The 17143-nt window shown below is 32.0% G+C and overlaps 2 protein-coding genes across 4 annotated transcripts; both read right to left on the bottom strand.

Moving 5' to 3' along the window:
* Window positions 1-510: 510 nt before the first annotated feature.
* LOC144837030 (kynurenine--oxoglutarate transaminase 3-like) lies at window positions 511-6842 on the bottom strand. 2 transcript variants are annotated; one of them, XM_078692010.1, is made up of 13 exons: window positions 6544-6842; window positions 6064-6174; window positions 5531-5629; window positions 5190-5339; window positions 4593-4679; window positions 4283-4399; window positions 3568-3688; window positions 3043-3119; window positions 2385-2474; window positions 2014-2200; window positions 1785-1855; window positions 1150-1236; window positions 511-586 (listed from the first exon to the last, which is right to left on the bottom strand). In XM_078692010.1, exons 2-13 carry the CDS (start codon window positions 6166-6168, stop codon window positions 530-532), a joined length of 1248 nt encoding a protein of 415 aa, XP_078548136.1. In that variant the 5' UTR covers window positions 6169-6174; window positions 6544-6842; the 3' UTR covers window positions 511-529. The 2 variants fall into 2 exon arrangements, with proteins under 2 accessions (XP_078548136.1, XP_078548137.1); XM_078692011.1 differs by lacking the exons at window positions 5531-5629; window positions 6544-6842 and having other exon boundaries at window positions 6064-6144.
* A 1018-nt stretch (window positions 6843-7860) lies between these two features.
* Window positions 7861-15828, bottom strand: LOC144837027 (kynurenine--oxoglutarate transaminase 3-like). Of its 2 annotated transcripts, none has more exons than XM_078692007.1 (14): window positions 15720-15828; window positions 14465-14599; window positions 13879-13989; window positions 13280-13378; window positions 12987-13136; window positions 12055-12141; window positions 11473-11589; window positions 10761-10881; window positions 10199-10275; window positions 9995-10084; window positions 9626-9812; window positions 9385-9455; window positions 8893-8979; window positions 7861-8701 (listed from the first exon to the last, which is right to left on the bottom strand). In XM_078692007.1, exons 2-14 carry the CDS (start codon window positions 14594-14596, stop codon window positions 8648-8650), a joined length of 1383 nt encoding a protein of 460 aa, XP_078548133.1. In that variant the 5' UTR covers window positions 14597-14599; window positions 15720-15828; the 3' UTR covers window positions 7861-8647. The 2 variants fall into 2 exon arrangements, with proteins under 2 accessions (XP_078548133.1, XP_078548132.1); XM_078692006.1 differs by having other exon boundaries at window positions 15709-15745.
* Between the last annotated feature and the right edge of the window lie 1315 nt (window positions 15829-17143).

Here is a 17143-nt window from a genome sequence, read left to right as displayed (position 1 = left end):
CGTATGAACTGATGAATTGGCTTACTGAAGAAAAGAAGATCTGAGGTCAATGACTTCACACAATCAGTCACCTCTCCCAATATCAGACTTTATTACAATCGAAAACTCCCCCAAAACCAATACTTTTCTTGCGGTCCAAAAGGTAAAAAATGATTTGTTACCATACTAGACTTTCAAAAACAGCCTAAGGGTGTTTGCTATGAAAGGCGATTGTATATTTCCGGGGGTTTTAGAGTTAGTTATTTACCCGGGTAAGTTGATGACCTACACACCAAAGTTAATACTAACTGGTCCATGAAGCCGACTTTGCCGAGTAGATAACTAAAGCCTTTATATAAAAAATCTGAGATATATTACAAAAAAACAAAATACAATACTGTAATGTAATCATTTTTTTGTGTTGCCTTTATTGCAGACATTCAAGGAACAAGTAATTAATTAATAATTTAATAATTCAATATTTTTCAACAAAATCAAATCTTGGTTTTCCCAGTCATATTTAATACATAATGTCAGTATTTAATAATACTTAGCATTTGTTTAATGTCTTCAGAAGTTCTAACCCTTTGTCCAGTGTACTCTCCTCCTGTAAAAAAAAAGCATTTTCTTTTAAAATCTACTAAAGAAAATAAATAACAGAAATATCCCTTTTACACTCCAACGAATAAAATAAAACTGTGCCATGTTCTTTTTACACTGATATAAATGTACAGTATCTGTAATGTTAGTCATGGGGCGCTGGCTCTGGCTTAGTCGATGTACCCAGGGAAGTTGGTTTCTGCCCATCAAAGTCAGCAATAGCTGTGCACATTAAACTACTAATTCTGGTAAATGAAAAGTCTGAACATAGTCAAAATATCACTACTTTCATTTACAGGAAAAACATACTAAAGCACAAATAAGTAAGGGTACATGGGCAGTGAGGGGAGATGAGGGAAGAGAAGCAACTAACTAATATAAAATGCTTTCCTGTCGTTGTATCTCACAATTTATTTTAATAGCACTAGAAAAACATAATCACATCGCAAAAAAATAATCACTTTATATCATTTTTGTAATTATTTTTGTTTGTATTGCACTGTGTACAATTTTTCCATATTGATGTTGATTTTGTGAAAATAATAACTTGAATTAACTGTTTATACATACCCTGACAAAACAAATTCTAATATATTTCTCTCCAATATATTTGTGATCATCACTAAAAAATGAACTGGTAGGGATCGTAGCTACTCCCTGAGAAATTTAAAAAAAAGATTCAGAATGATTCAGAAACATACATATTTTTAAGCCTTAATATAAATTTAATGGCAACATTATCAACTTATATCAATTGAAACGTCAAGAAACTCAATACATGTGTTGTACTGCAAACTTTATATCAATTTCATATTGATTTCACCATGCAATACTTGCATGCATATAGTCTCCTTTAAACATAAATTAAATTGCCTATTGTTATATAACATCGCTATACAAAACCTTGTATATCCCAATATTGTTTTGGTATTTTTTGATTGTAAATGTGTAATAAAATAATAAAAAAATACCAAAGATGCCAATAAAATATTTTTGAAAAAATATGTTTTTACATTTCATTTTTCTGCAAATTGATTTTGGTTTCAAAAAACATAATTGTTCTGAAATAAAACCCAACAAGTTTCCGCTTTCTGATTGGCTGTTGCTCTAAAAATGTCACCGTAATTTGCACAATATTGGGTAAAATAAAAAAAAAATGGAGATACGAGCTTTTAAAAGAAAAAAATAAAATGTTTAAGACATACCACATTTTTTGTTAGCCATCGAACAAATTTATAGTCCCTTTTGTCAGAAGTTCCATCATCAAAATCAATATCTAGATTTGTTGAAAATAATGAAAAGAGGAGGTAGAAAGTTTTGAAAAATTAAAGGTGTACATGCTTGTATTTTATATTAAACAATAATAATTTAAACATTTAATTTCCTCTTTATACATACACATAAATAAATAGTTTGCGTGTAATTTAAACTTACTTATTTTAGACACATCAGCAAGGACAAAATATCCTCCATCAGGAACTATAGGCTCTAATCCGATTTCTTTCAAAACTAAGCAAAGCTTGTCTCGTTTCTTTTCCATTTCTTCTGCCAATGACGTCAAATAACAGTCAGGTTGGCCAAACCTTGCTAGTTCCATTTCTAAACCCACTGCTAGTGCTTCCTGAAATAATAATTAAAATTCTTTTACTAAACTTCTTTAAGCAGGTTTATTTATAAACATGGTTGTCATATCATTGCAAAAATGACCTCCTAAATGGGCCAAAACCTTCCTAGGACGGAATCGTCTTCTGTTTTATCCATTGCAAAAATAAGTAGGCCACTTCCGGCCTGTTAGTAGTTGTTACCTGCAGTGGTGTGGGACAGGAACAGACTGAATGATGATTAACTACACGTAACCCCTCCATTAGGTTCTCTGGTCCAATGGCCCATCCAAGCTAAATTGAATCGAGATAGGTAATTATATGGGTATGATTTCTATATAAAAATAAAAATTAGTATTAGTAATTTGTCTCAGAAGTGACATTTCAACAAATCATGATTGGGTGCTGGCATGAACCTCCATTTTCTCCACTTAAAACAAATATCTTTCACTTGTTTTTCAACGATTTAAGACTTCCACTTTTTTTGCACTTTTACAAAACAAACTATTAGTATGACATTATGTTTAGTGAAACTAATGAATCTAGAAAGTGCATACAACTAATTATATTAAAAGATGATTTGCTTTGAATATTTTAACTGGCTGTCACCAAATTGTTTCTAATTTAAGAATTTATAGTAAACATTTGCTATTAGGCTAAAGGTTAGATCATGTGATAAATGTGAGAGTTGACCACAAAATATGACTCCTTTCTCATTGGTACCTCTTAAGGTCTGTTTACACTATCCAACTAGTTTGTCAAGTGTGACGTGTCCATATATGACAAACATGACATATTGTGGCCATATGGGCACAGCACATTTTGTTGTCACATAAAGTTTGACAGTGAGACAGAGCTTTACCTTCCAACCTGTTGCACAGAAAATTTTTCCTGCACTGCTTATAGTAATAGTTCGTTCCCACATGCCTGGTAAAGATGCTAAAAAAAGACAAAAACACATATTTTATTTGCTTGTTTTCATCATTATACCATTTAAGAGACCTGTTCCCACTTCTGTGTTAGGCCCTTGGCCCATACTGTAGATTCCTCTTGTGCAAATTACTAACTTATCTTTTGTAACTCTTTCACAATTACTGATCAGTGTCTAGACATTGTCGCTTTTATAGGTAATATAACAATACAAATTACAATAATAACAATAACAACATTAAAAACAATAATAATAATAATTATAAACATTTATATTGTGGTAATTCCTGAAATTTTTTAATGACATAATTGCATCAAGTCTCACTGTCGTTAGCTAGGATTTGTTACGATTCACTCGTCCGTCATTACACCGATCGGAAATCACAAGTATGAAGACACTATACTTTTTAAAATTATACCGATTATTAAATCACGGATGTAGTGTTTGATTTGTTACCGATTCTTTCATGTTTATTTCCTGTGTATATCATCCATTCGTAGACTTCATCACTGATGCAGATCACATCATGTTTCTTGCATAATTCTGCTATCATGGTTAATTCATCTTTTGTAAAAACCTGAAGAAGAAACAAGAAATATTATATTACTATCACACGATAGATTCTTATTTTACTCTAGGAAAGATACCCACCCAGCCTATGCTGTGAAAAGTGGGGAGTTCAGACACCATTGGGAAATAATCTAGCTTCACAAAATGACACTTCAGCTCTGTCTAGACTATCAAACTATTTTGACAAAAAAAGTGTAATGTGCCTAAATATGGTAGTGATATGCCCAAATATGGTAGTGATATGACATCATCATGTCCTATCACATTTCTTTGTCACATAAAGTTTGATAGTGTAGACAGAGCTTTAGTAGATTACTTGACAGTCAAAATTGACATTGAGTTCCAAAACCACCACAACTTGTCAGCTTCACTTAGACTTATTTGTATAAAAAAAACATTTTCAACCCAAGAACATATGTAAAATATAAAAAATAAAATATTATTATTAACTTCATTAATATTCTTAAACTTGTGGTGGCTTTCGAAATGATTTTGAACACTTAAAAAAGCCTCAAAACATAGCTGTATTGTGAAAAATGTTAAATAATGTACAGTACATCTATAATTTAGTGTAAAATATAGATATTTCAGTCAATATTACCTTGCCTATTGGATTGTGTGGATTATTCAAAATAATCATTTTTGTTTTATCATTAAACATAGCTGCAAATTCAATTGGATCCAATATCCAGTTTTGTGCACTTTTGGCATTTTCTTTCTATACAGAAAAAAAACAACAGCATCTGTATTTTTAGTTACATTTAATAAACCAGAAATGTATTTAAAAAAAGACACATATATTGTTTTATACATATTACATTTTGGTGATTAAATATCATTATTTTATTTAATACATAAATTATATATCTTATATAACAAACTGTATATTGAATATGGTATTCAGTACTTACTGGTTTTAATGGGATATACTTTGGAACACCACCAGCCAGTAAAACCATTGGTTTGTAGCAATCAAAGAAAGGCTCAATGATAATTACCTTTAAGAATAAAGATATTTATTTTAATATTTTGTGTGGTGAACCATGAAACAAATTTCTGTTAATTTCAGTTTTAATGGACTCTATGATAAAGCACTGTTGTTATCAAACGAACACGCTCTTTGAACACCATGTCTCTTGCGAATAAACTAGTAGTATCGTAATCAGGAACGAAATAAATTGTATGAGCCATCTGATTGCTATATTGAAATGTATGTTCTTTTTAGTGTTCTTTAAAGAGTACACAAGCCAAATGTGTACATGGGACCTCCAAGTCCTATCCAAGAATCCCTTTTTTTTTTATTACATTAAATAGTACAATCAATTATTTTACTCTTGCTAGCAGATAGGTTATTTTTTAAATATTTATATAATAAATCAAATCTTATATAACTGTTTCTAATTAAAAGATTATGTTGCTCTTTTGGTATAAAACAGTTTATCTAAAAATTAGTATTTTGTTGGATATTAACTTAGTGAATTAAGTCAAACACAATACACGCTACTTGCCTCATCTCCTGGGTTTACAAGACCCATGATGGAGTTGAAGAGGGAACCATAAGCACCAATTGTCACTAATATCTCTTTTGTTGGCTCAATAGTTCGGTTCTGAACTTTACCATACAATGCAGCTATCGCATTGATAAGTCTTGGATGACCCTAAAAGAAGGAAACACAGCTAGACCTGAGAGTTCAACTTTTAGTTTACACATACAAATAACAAAGTTGAATGCACTCACACATGTGTATACTGTATATAGCCTACTGGTTGAACATTAAAAATCAAACGCCTACAGTATGTATACTGGTACATAAAGAATAAATGTAAAATAAAGAAATATTATACTGACAAACGCCCGTGTAGCCTGGTTCATGTAGGGGTTATCATGAGCTGTAGCATCTTTTAAGGCCTCTACAACATGGTCTGGTGGTGCAATATCAGGAATCCCCTAAAAATATTAGTACATTCTTTATTTTTATAAACAATTACTAAACAGAAATCTATATAAAATCTGCATTAGGTTGAATGTTATTTTGAATAAGTTGCGGACTTATTTGCTGTTTAAGGTCGTGGTCAATATTGATCCAGCTTTTAAAGCACAGTTTATACATGGAGTTCTATATATATATATATATATATATATATATATTCAAGACTTATGGTTTATTTGACTAAAATCGTATAAACATGAATGTTATCAAATATAAATAATTATTTGCTTTAGAGGTACTGTAACTAGGTCAACATGGGTGCAGTTTGTCAACCATATTTTTTTAAAAAGTTGTTTAATTTAACTGTAATAATTAAGAAAATATGAACTACACCCATATTAAGAGGACACAGTGACCGTAGCAGTTTACTTTACAGATACAGTATGCTTACCGGTCCTAAATTTACAGCCTTCGCTTCTGCCGCCAATTTTGCAAACGCAACCCACATAATTTTGTCCAAGTTGAGAATCCTTTTTGCTGGGCCATAATTAGACATTTTAACCTGTAAAATATACAACTAAATCCTAAAGGTACTTTGTAATTGCTGTAGTTGAAATAAAGAAAAAAAAATCATCAACACTTGTTGTAAAGTAGATTTAATTGACAACAATGCAACAGAGATAAGGCTGGTTTTCTGTTTAATGCGAACGATAAGGACGACGTCGATTAACTGCAAGTTAATCAACAATACATGCATTAAAAAAATGAAGCAAGCAAATTGAAATACATCAGCAAACATGTCAAATAAACTACTATAATAGTTTAAATAAATTATTAAACAATGTAAATGTTAATAAATATTATATATCAGTATAGGTAACTAAACAGGATTATGTAATTAACAACCCATCTAAATAGTAAAGTTATTTACCGTACAGTTGATCCTTATTATCTCTGTGCAACTGAATATCTACATTGATTATTTCTGTAATTTGTCCTACAAATATTGTAGGGTTTTTATAGCATACTATTCAATGTGATGTGGAAATCACCAAACACCAGTAATATCAAATTTAACACTGTGAGTATCGTCCATGTGTCTTTCAACATTACTCATCTTGATACTAATTTTACTAGAGAGGGTGCTATACCCAAATAACTAGAATTGATAACAATTGGCATCAACAAACACTGTGGTTCATTTGAAAAAAAATAAATTTAACAATTTGTTCTGTCCTATTTTGCATATAAACCGCCCAACATTAACAGCCTTTTACAGTGCATATCCTCTACTGCATAGTGCTTACAGCGGACCACATTACTCGCGGATACTGAGAGCAGATTAGGACTGGCCACATGTATAAATCATAATTACTACAATATTAAATGTCTTATCTATCCGTGAATATAAATAAACAAACCATCATTTTGCTGCATTTTCTATTGGAATTGGAAACTCAACCTATTTTTAAAATGAATCAGTATCATTTTTAATACTGTAGAAATTATTAAAACATTATCATAGCATAATGCAACAAAAAAAACTATTAAATAATAATAATACAGTAATGCGTACTTAAAACATAGGCCTACAATACAAACCTAATCTTTATAAAACTATACATTGTAGAGTACATGAAATATTTAAGAGAGTAATTGTATCTTTTTTTAATCATTACGATACTTGAATATTCTTTTGTTATTGCAACTCAAACGAAGATCCTGCACAGAAACATCAGGCCCCCTTAACTGCCTGGTACATGCTAGGGGAAGGGACCTTTTGACAGCTAAAATTATGCTAACAGGGGCTAAATTTTGAAATGCCAAATGGAAATATTCTACTTGCAATCAGTTTGGAAGTTTATATAATGTAAAAAGTTTGGCAACATTATTCATGACATCACCTTCAACACTTCGGTGTCAATCAAGGACTTACGAAAGTTGGCTCTCGTAAAAATCCGTAAAAGCAGCAGATGATATAAACTACTTAAAAAAATAATGTAAAAGAAATTACCTTCCTTTCTTCAACTGTTATAATTGAAAGTTCTTTCAATGTTGGTTGACAGGACAGGAGATATAATCAAGTGTACATTACTTTCTACTTGTAATCAGCTGAATTATGGGTGTTTTCTGATAATACTTCTCTCTTGTTTGCTCTTTTGTGATAAGATATTAACCTTTGCCACGATGCAATGAACACTTTCTCAATATCTCAAACAATACAAATATTTATTCTTGAGATTTGTAATTAATATTTTGGCTTTATTGCGGATATATTCAAGGAAGACTTTCCAATATAGTAATTATTTAACATCAACATACACTTATTAATTATATAATAATTAAATAATTCATTATTACTTTTTAGAACCACAAACATTATTTTTCTATTGCATGCAAATTCTTAAATATTTAACCAAAATAAAATATTGGTTTTACCAGTATGTAAATATATATTTCAGATGCGTATAAAAATCAAAAGAAAATTGAAAATGATGGAAAGGGGTACACAGAAAACAGAATTAAGTAGATTTGGAAAATTGGGTGAAGACCTGAAGTTCATATTATTATCCATCAACTAGTTTGTTTTCTGTTCTGATGATGAGAATAGTTTCTCGAAACATGTCACATTTTTAAAGCAGTTTGCCTATTCATTAAATGCCTCACTATAGTTATTTTAACTCTAAATAAAATAGCAATAGGCAATCCACCTAGACGGATCAATTTCTATGTGTACACCCATTTTTTTTTTCTAGAATCAGGTGTTAGAATTGAAATATGAATACTGTTTATGTGTACATGACATACCAGAAAAGAATCACACTATTGTTTGTGATATCCCATAATCTTTTGGCAATTTATAACATAGTATTATTTTAAAAGGGAAATGTACATAATATTTTACCCTGTAAAACCAAATTAAAAGTCTTCTTTCCAAAAATAAACAACTTAAAATTTATTTTTAAAATGACTAGTAATAATTATTTGGAGAGTTAATATTTGCTTCAGAAAATACTTAGTATTTGTCTTTATCTTTATTTATTTAATGTCTTCAGTAGTTCCAACCCCTTTTCAAGTGTACTCTCCTCCTGTAAAAAAAAAGCGTTTTCTTTTGAAATCTTTCCTGTTCAAATTTAAAGGCCGGTGCATACCGAACATCTAAATACAAGCGTGTCACTTCGTGTGTATATTGTTCAGTGTGCACCGGCCTTAAACTGGCAAGCAATTAAAAATAAGAATGTGCAAGTTGGTGAAAACTATAATCTTGATTTATACATACCTTAATAAAACAAATCCTAATATATTTCTCTCCAATATATGTATGATCATCACTAAAAAATGCGCTGGGAGGGATTGTTGCTACTCCCTGAGAAATAATAATAATAATAAAAACAAAAAATGAATTGTAAGTCATGAAATGACATCATTATCATCTAGAATAATTTTTAAAATAGAAGTGCATGGCAAAATATATCAGGGAAAACATTATTTGGCTCACTACTTGATATTTTGGTCCATGTTAAAAGAATACAGAGGGCGTGCTATTTAATATCTTGTATGAAAGAAACAGGTAAGTCAGATATGTACACTGGATGACGTTGAGGAGTGCCTTGAACTTATACAGATAGCTATGGTTTGTATAATGGGCTTATCTGAGCAGACTACTTCTACCATCAGAATACGGTCAAGTAGAGCTTTAAAGCTGTGCTTTTTTTTTACGCACTTTACTTAACTTTAAACACAAAGTAAAATAATAATAATAATAACATACCACATTTTTTGTTAGCCATCGAACAAACTTATAGTCCCTTGTATCAGAGGTTCCATCATCAAAATCAACATCTAGTGAGAGATTACAAAAAAAACAATCAAAACGATGAAAAAATCTTAATAATTCAATTAAATTTTCAAGAATTAAAAAGTGTAAAAACTGAACTATTAAAAATTAGTGGTTAACATTTTTTTTTCATGATAAACAATTTAAACCTCATAATTCTTCTTTAATAGCTTACTTATTTTAGACACATCAGCAAGGATAAAGTAGCCTCCATCAGGCACTATAGGCTCCAATCCAATTTCATGCAAAACCTTACAGACTTTGTTTCGTTTCTCTTCTAGTTCTTCTGCCAATGACGTCAAATAACAGTCAGGTTGGCCAAACCTTGCTAGTTCCGTTTCTAAACCGACCGCTACTGCTTCCTAAAATAATAATAGAAATGATGTTATAACTTCTTTAATTTGAAAGAAAATTTGAATGGAACTTTTCAATTTAAGATATTTTGCCAGCAACAATAAAAAGTATTGGAAGCAAATAGACAGAACTTGCAGATAGACAATAATAGTGTTATTTATTACAAGAATATTAAATAGGTAGTTGTTACCTGCAGTGGTGTTGGACAGCAGTATACTGAATGCTGGTGAACTACACGTAGACCCTTCATTAGGTTCTCTGGTCCAATGCCCCATCCAAGCTAAATAGAAATAAATTTACTTTACGATAGTATAAAGCTATGATTTCTATACTTAAAAAGTTGCTGCATATGTATGTAGTTTTTATAGACTCCTTCTTCATTGGTACATCTTACCTTCCAACCTGTTGCACTGAAGGTCTTTCCTGCACTGCCTATTGTAATAGTTCGTTCCCACATGCCTGGATACGAGGCTACAAAAAAAAAAGTTGATCAAGAGCGAGTGAGTGGCTGAGCGGTTAACCATAATACATGGCCATAACATCGGCAAGGGTTTGAGCCTCACTTGCTCCATAGTTCTTGTGGTATAACAAGCCTTCTCAGAGAAGGACTATAAACCATACTGTAGGTCCAGTGTACACATCATGTGCACTTTAAAACCTACTACATCTTTCGAGACGAGTAGGGGTTACCTCGGTGTACTAGTTCACACACAGCCCTCTGGGAGACCAGTCTTTGACTGAAGAGGTCACCCAGTATAAATAAATAAGAAACACTTGCAGCACTCTTTAAGCCAGAGTCTGTCAGTGTCGTAAGCTACAGTACAACCCTGTTATGACTCACCACTGAACACCCATATGTGATTACACCTCAGGTAATACCCAACATATATAAAAGTATGACAACCCTTAAAATGATACTCATAATATTATCATGACAATGTTTATTGATTCTTTACCAATTCTTTCATGTTTATTTCCTGTGTATATCATCCATTCGTAGACTTCATCGCTGATACAGATCACATCATGTTTCTTACATAATTCTGCTATCATTGTTAATTCATCTTTTGTAAAAACCTGGAAAAGAAAAAATTTTATATTTCTGATCAACATGTTGGTTTGCTTTCTTAACAATCAGTATCTGGTGGTGTTATTTTCGTAAGAAATGTAATGTACATTTTATAGATCAAATATTTTTTAATCTACTGACTACCGCACATGCACAAGTAAATCGATGGTACAGTAAAGTGTGCGAAGGAGGACTATAACAACTACAGTACAATATCTAACAGAAGCTACCAAAACATAACAAGATAGGAGACTGTGGCTAGAGATTATGAAGCAGAAGCCATCCCACATCCATAGCTTCTTTTTTTTAAATTTAACGCTTACAAAAGGTAGATAATTCAGCTATAAAATGATGTAATTTAATTATAATCTTGTTGATAAATGAATTTGTATATTAAGGCTAAACATCAGTGTCTCTTGGTGAAAACACAAAATCCATTTCAAGTGCGTAGTGTCTTTAGTTATTTTAGTGTCACTAGGGCCGTAGCCAGCATGAGGCAGATGAAGAGCTTGCCTCGTCTGAAATTTTCAATTTTCACCACCCACCCCAATTCCCCAGCAGAGATCGGCCAGGGCCAGAGATATTTCAGTAAATATTACCTTGCCAAGAGGATTGTTTGGGTTGTTGACAATAATCATTTTTGTTTTATCAGTAAACATAGCTGCAAATTCATTTGGATCCAATATCCAGTCTTTTGTACTCTCGGCATTTTCTCTCTAGAGATAAAAATATATTGTTAGTAGCTTTTCTCAGAAAAAAGATGTAAATTGGACAAAGAATAATAATTGCATAAAAATGATTTTGTGAAATACATTTTAAGAAAAGTTATTATCATAATCAAAATAAAACTTTATTAAACCCTCACTAAATAAATTAAACTAGATACTCTCAATTTAAAATTATTATATAAATATTAAAAATATAAAAAATTAATTAATATTTCACATCACCTCACTCTGATGTTTGTCCAAAGTTTATCCACGGTGTTTAATGTGAAAGGGATATTAGATTTTTTTAAAGTCAGTGGCCTTAATTCTAAAGAATGTATTCATTTGGTTATGTGCTTTAAAAAACCTTTGAAAATACAAATGTTAAAAACTTACATAATAACATGGATAAATTTATATTATTTTATATTAACAATATTGCATAAGTAAAAGATAAAATACAAATGTACTTACTGGTTTTAATGGGATATACTTTGGAACACCACCAGCCAGTAAAACCATTGGTTTGTAGCAATCAAAGAAAGGCTCAATGATAATTACCTATACAAATAATACAACAAGATTTGTCAGAAATGTTACAATTTTTCTTATTACTTTCGGCAACGGCAACATATCTAGCAAAAATAAAAACAATTGCACAGAATAGAAACAAATGTGAGGTGTATTTCCAAGGCAGCTCAGGCGGAGAATTACCGTACATGGACCTCTCGGTGATGAGGCTGTAAAGTAAAGCAGTAGTTTCTGTATCATCTATTCAAATTCATAGAACAAGTACAGTGTTTTGTGCTAATGTACATACTATAAACAGGAAAACGTACATGCAACAATTAGTAATTAGAGTATTAATCAATTACACATCTATTTGTGTTATCCTTGTCATTTAATTGGTTGATTTCGTATTACGTGCAATGCATTATTTTCCAACATTGGATATTAAGGTTTTTGTAAAAATTGTGAGGATATTGTGAGGCTGGTGCTTGAAAACCAATCTGTAGTGTGCACCATCTATAAACTGTACGGCCAAAATTTGAGTGGCAACTTTTGTAGTTCAGCCTATAGCAATAATGAATGATCTTGCTACCTGCTGTATAGATCTTTCATTGAAACTTTTGTTTCTCTTATTATTAAAGTCAACTCTCCTAATACTGGACACCTTTGGGCAGGACAAATAGGTCTGATTTTACAGAAAGTCTTGTATTCAGAATGCGTTTTTAATGGTAAAAGAGGAATTTGGGACCTTTTGGACTTCAAGAAAAGGTTGGTTTTGGTTGCGTTTCCGGTTTTCAGGGAGTCCAGTATTGGGAGGAGAGGTGACTGTATTAGTATTTGCTGAATTTTAATTCGGTGACTAATATTAGTAATAATAGTATATAAAGTGTACTTGCCTCATCTCCTGGGTTTACAAGACCCATGATGGAGTTAAAGAGCGAACCATAAGCACCAATTGTCACTAATATTTCTTTTGTTGGCTCAATAGTACGGTTCTGAAATTTACCATACAGCGCAGCTAACGCATTGACCAGTCTTGTATGACCCTGAATGAAGGAAACAAAAAGAATTGTGACAAGCTATGTTTGAATGAGAAACAGATACAAACAGCCATTAAAGAAGGACAACGTCAGAAACGACATAAGAATGAAAGTTCATAAGGGTGTTAACATGAGGAACTAATACTTACAAACGCCCGCGTATACTGGTTCATAAGAGGGTTAGCATGAGTGGTAGCTTCCTTCAAGGCTTCTATCATATAGTCTGGTGTTGCAAAGTCTGGAAAACCCTACAAAAATTGGAGTAAATATAATACCACTTTTATTTGACACCGGATTCATTAACCCAGGAATGACATGGGAGGTGTGAATTTAAAATACCAACACATGAAAATGTTTTAGGTTGATCGAAATATTTCCCTCTTGCGCATGAAGAGACAGTCTGATCATTTATTATACCTCTTACTATTTTGTATTAATTAATGGCAATATAAAAAAATGTGTCTGCTCGTAAAGAATAATATTCTTGAAATAAAATAACAAATTACATTTGATTTATATAATAAACAAACAAAAACCAGTATTTTCTCATTGTATGTAAATTAAATACTATAGCAACGAACTGGGAAAACATAGGCGGGACTGTGCAATCACGCAAGTACATTGCGTATGTCCAGGATTTACTTAGTTCAGCGGCTTTTACGTTGTTTATACCGGCATACTACTACTTCGTCCCGCGTAACATTAAGAATCAGATGATGCCCAATAATTAAGAAAACAAAGGGTTTACCTGTCCCAAGTTTACAGCCTTCGTCTCAGCAGCCAATGCAGAAAACTCAACCCACACGTTCTTGTCTAAGCCGACAATCCTCTTAGCTGGGCCATAACTCGACATTTTAACCTGTTCATAGAACTTAAAATATCATTCTGGGAAGTACAGTAGCTAGAAAAGTATAGGAATAGGTAGGAAAAAATGTGCTGGGCAGTTGTGCTATGTTGAAATTAGTAACACTATTGTTTTGTTGCCACAAAATACATTACAGCATTTCACATATAAGTCTTCCTAGCCAAGCTCCAACAATCCCTACCAGTATAAAGTATAAATTATTCAAAATAGAATATTTGGAGTGCTAATTACTATTTTTTTCAAATTTATTGTCATATGTCGATGTAAATTATAATGCAATACAGACATTATTGACGCATTGTGCATTCTCAAAACTAATACATAGATTTATACAACATTTAAAAAAAAAAATCAGTCTAAAAGAATTGTATTGAAGAAAATTCAACTGTAGTACAGTTAGTATATTCTTCAATACTTTTATTACCCTTGCCAATACTTTTATCTTCTGTAAGTGTGATTAGTTTAATACCTTTTGATCATGTACTGGATTAACTTGATGTTTTACTTGAATATGATTTCTGGTTAAATATGGAAAGCATGAAACTATTTTGCAATTCAATCTACAGTTGCTGATGAAATTTACAGTAGATCTGCTAAGCATACCCTAAATGAAGAAAAGCAATAATAAAGCTTTCTAGTTAAAGTAAATTAGGACAAATATTTTATTAATATTTTCGTAATGATTTTAGACCAGAATAATTTTAACATTACATCTGAATATAACTGGATTACCTTTAGGTAACCATGACGAACCCATTTTGACGCACTGTGACCATGTTGTTTATGATATGGAGGGTGGTAAAGTAACGGACAATTAGGGAGGTTTCGCAACCTTACGAATACGATAACGAAAACGGATACGTCATACATTTGTGAAACTTTTGAGCTGATCCCCATTTCATATTCGTAAAGCGTATTCGTGTTGACGAATATCACCAGTCATATTCGTAACTACAAAACGAGTATAGTTTTTGATCTATTTTGCACATTTTGCATTTGAATTAGGAATGATTCATGATTATAATATAATTATAGATTTATTAAAAGTAATTTACTAAAGTAATTAAAGTAACTTTAGTAAAGTAACTAAAATGCCAGGTCAATTTTGATAAATAGCAGTTTTTAAAGTCCTCACTCGCTTTGATGTTACGTATAGGCAGCCAAGCACCAAGCAACACGTACCTGCGCTTCGCTCAAATTTACCGCAGTCATATTTTGGACGCGCCTCAATATTTCGTTGCCATGCGAAACAGATTTTTTTATGGCTTACGAAAACGAATACGTGTGCGTGACGTATCCGTTTTCGTTATCGTATTCGTAAGATTGCGAAACCTCTCTATTGACACACCAAACCAAATATTGTTCATTGATGTGACGGCCCGATGTGACACCATCTAGATTTTTTGATGCAATAATTATTTGTAAATTAATGACGCATCCCATGACGCATCTCTCCCGGGGGTCGTAAAGTGCATAAAATGTACTTGGTATAAATGTTTATCACAAAACTCCACTGGCGGCCTAATAATAATATAGCCTAATAAGATCAGGATCAGTTAGTATGAATTGAGTATCACCGGTCCGAGTATGACCGGTACGCTAGCTAGCTAGCCTAATTGAGCCTACTAGGCCTAGGCTAGGCCCCAGCCCAGCTGGAGAGGTTGCTATATATGTTGCGCTACAGGATGTTATAGAATAAATTAATAAAATTATAGTATATTTACGTAGCAGGCTAGGCCTAGTAGTAGTACAGTAGTATTAGTGTAGCAGCTTCTCAGTCCGTCGGTGGTGGTGGTGGTGTGTGCGAAGCGAGATCGGGCGGGGAGAGAGAAGTTGAGATATGAGAGGTATGAGAGGCCACGCATGTCGTCAACCCGTGCATGGTAAGTATGAAACGCGAAAAAATACCCAATTGCATCATTGCTATTCCGTGCCTCAAAATAAACGCGCCACCATTCAACATTATCAAACACACTTCCAGATAACAAAAATATTATTCATCATCATCTGTCATCAACCTTAGATCGATGTATTTTGTTTTGAGTTCCATGCCCTGGCCTAATTATTTACCCAACATCTACTAAAATCACTCCTATTTACATTTGTCTTTTTAGTTCCCTCCGATATAGTGACTGTATAGAAATCTTGTATGACGTGTGACGGTGTCTTAAAGAACTCTCCCGTTGTACTTAGTTGTTAGACTGTATGTAAGTGTATATATAATTTACAATGTCTTCATTAGAACAGACTTTACTATCTATTCTATCTGAAGTATCCATAAGAATATTATTCCACAGGATTGATTATTCACTCATTAGCCTACGAATACGAATGATTCCGACATCATCAGAGTGTATTATGTAAGACACAGTTTTATAATGTACGGTACACTTTAGGTCGTTTTTATTCAAGCAAAATTGAATGTACGAACAATACAATCATAGATAACAGTAAACAAAAAGAAAAGTTTAACTTTGATTTAACGGCCTTTTACAGCAATATTTAATTTAAGTTGACTGCTCTGTTGACACTGTGTATTGCAATCTTCTGTCTCTGCTGTAGAAATGAAACAAATATATATATTATAATATATATTTTTTTCCAGTCGACGTTGAGTTAGTTACGTCAAACTAAATTCCAATATTCACGCGGGCCCGGCTGCGAGTGGCCGGCCTTCCCATAGCTACGATCGATAGAACCTAGAAAAATCGATAGGCCTATCCCTTTAAAAAAAATATTAGCGTTACACCTTCATCAGCATCATCGTTATATTTATTCTCAACTATATTTCTCTCTTTTATTTCTTGTATAAAAATGCATGTTTAATTTTACATATTTGTATAAATAAATGTATTATTTTATCGTTATATTTATATTCTTCATAATGCATGTAACTTGTTCATTAAAAATGTTTCTCTACTCTACTATTCATACAGATACATAACCTTCTCTTATACTTACATTATGACAATACAACAATAATAATTTCTAAAACAACTACAGTATTTATATTTTCATACATCATTATAAGTATTTAAACTCATTTCTCACCTATAAATTAGACATCATATTATATTTATTAATATGTTATACTCTAAACATTATGTGTGCCTATAGCATGTGTTTCACTTTCTTCTTACACAAACAT

Source organism: Antedon bifida, chromosome 3, assembly GCF_963402885.1.
Source record: "Antedon bifida chromosome 3, ecAntBifi1.1, whole genome shotgun sequence".
Lineage (NCBI taxonomy): Eukaryota > Metazoa > Echinodermata > Crinoidea > Comatulida > Antedonidae > Antedon > Antedon bifida.
Note: the sequence above shows the minus strand (reverse complement) of the source record. Positions and strands in the feature narration are given on the sequence as shown.

What these genes read in the sequence shown, in the direction of transcription:
- LOC144837027 (XM_078692007.1), bottom strand. Translation starts at nt 14,596, where the DNA reads ATGCTTAGCAGATCTACTGTAAATTTCATCAGCAACTGTAGATTGAAT. An exon ending in AGGCTGTAAACTTGGGACAG is followed by an intron (nt 13,379 to 13,878) that starts GTAAACCCTTTG and finishes CAATTTTTGTAG; the next exon opens with GGTTTTCCAGACTTTGCAAC. An exon ending in TTGTAAACCCAGGAGATGAG is followed by an intron (nt 12,142 to 12,986) that starts GCAAGTACACTT and finishes TTATTTGTATAG; the next exon opens with GTAATTATCATTGAGCCTTT.
- LOC144837030 (XM_078692010.1), bottom strand. Translation starts at nt 6,168, where the DNA reads ATGTCTAATTATGGCCCAGCAAAAAGGATTCTCAACTTGGACAAAATT. An exon ending in ACCAGGCTACACGGGCGTTT is followed by an intron (nt 5,340 to 5,530) that starts GTCAGTATAATA and finishes TCCTTCTTTTAG; the next exon opens with GGTCATCCAAGACTTATCAA. An exon ending in TTGTAAACCCAGGAGATGAG is followed by an intron (nt 4,680 to 5,189) that starts GCAAGTAGCGTG and finishes TTATTCTTAAAG; the next exon opens with GTAATTATCATTGAGCCTTT.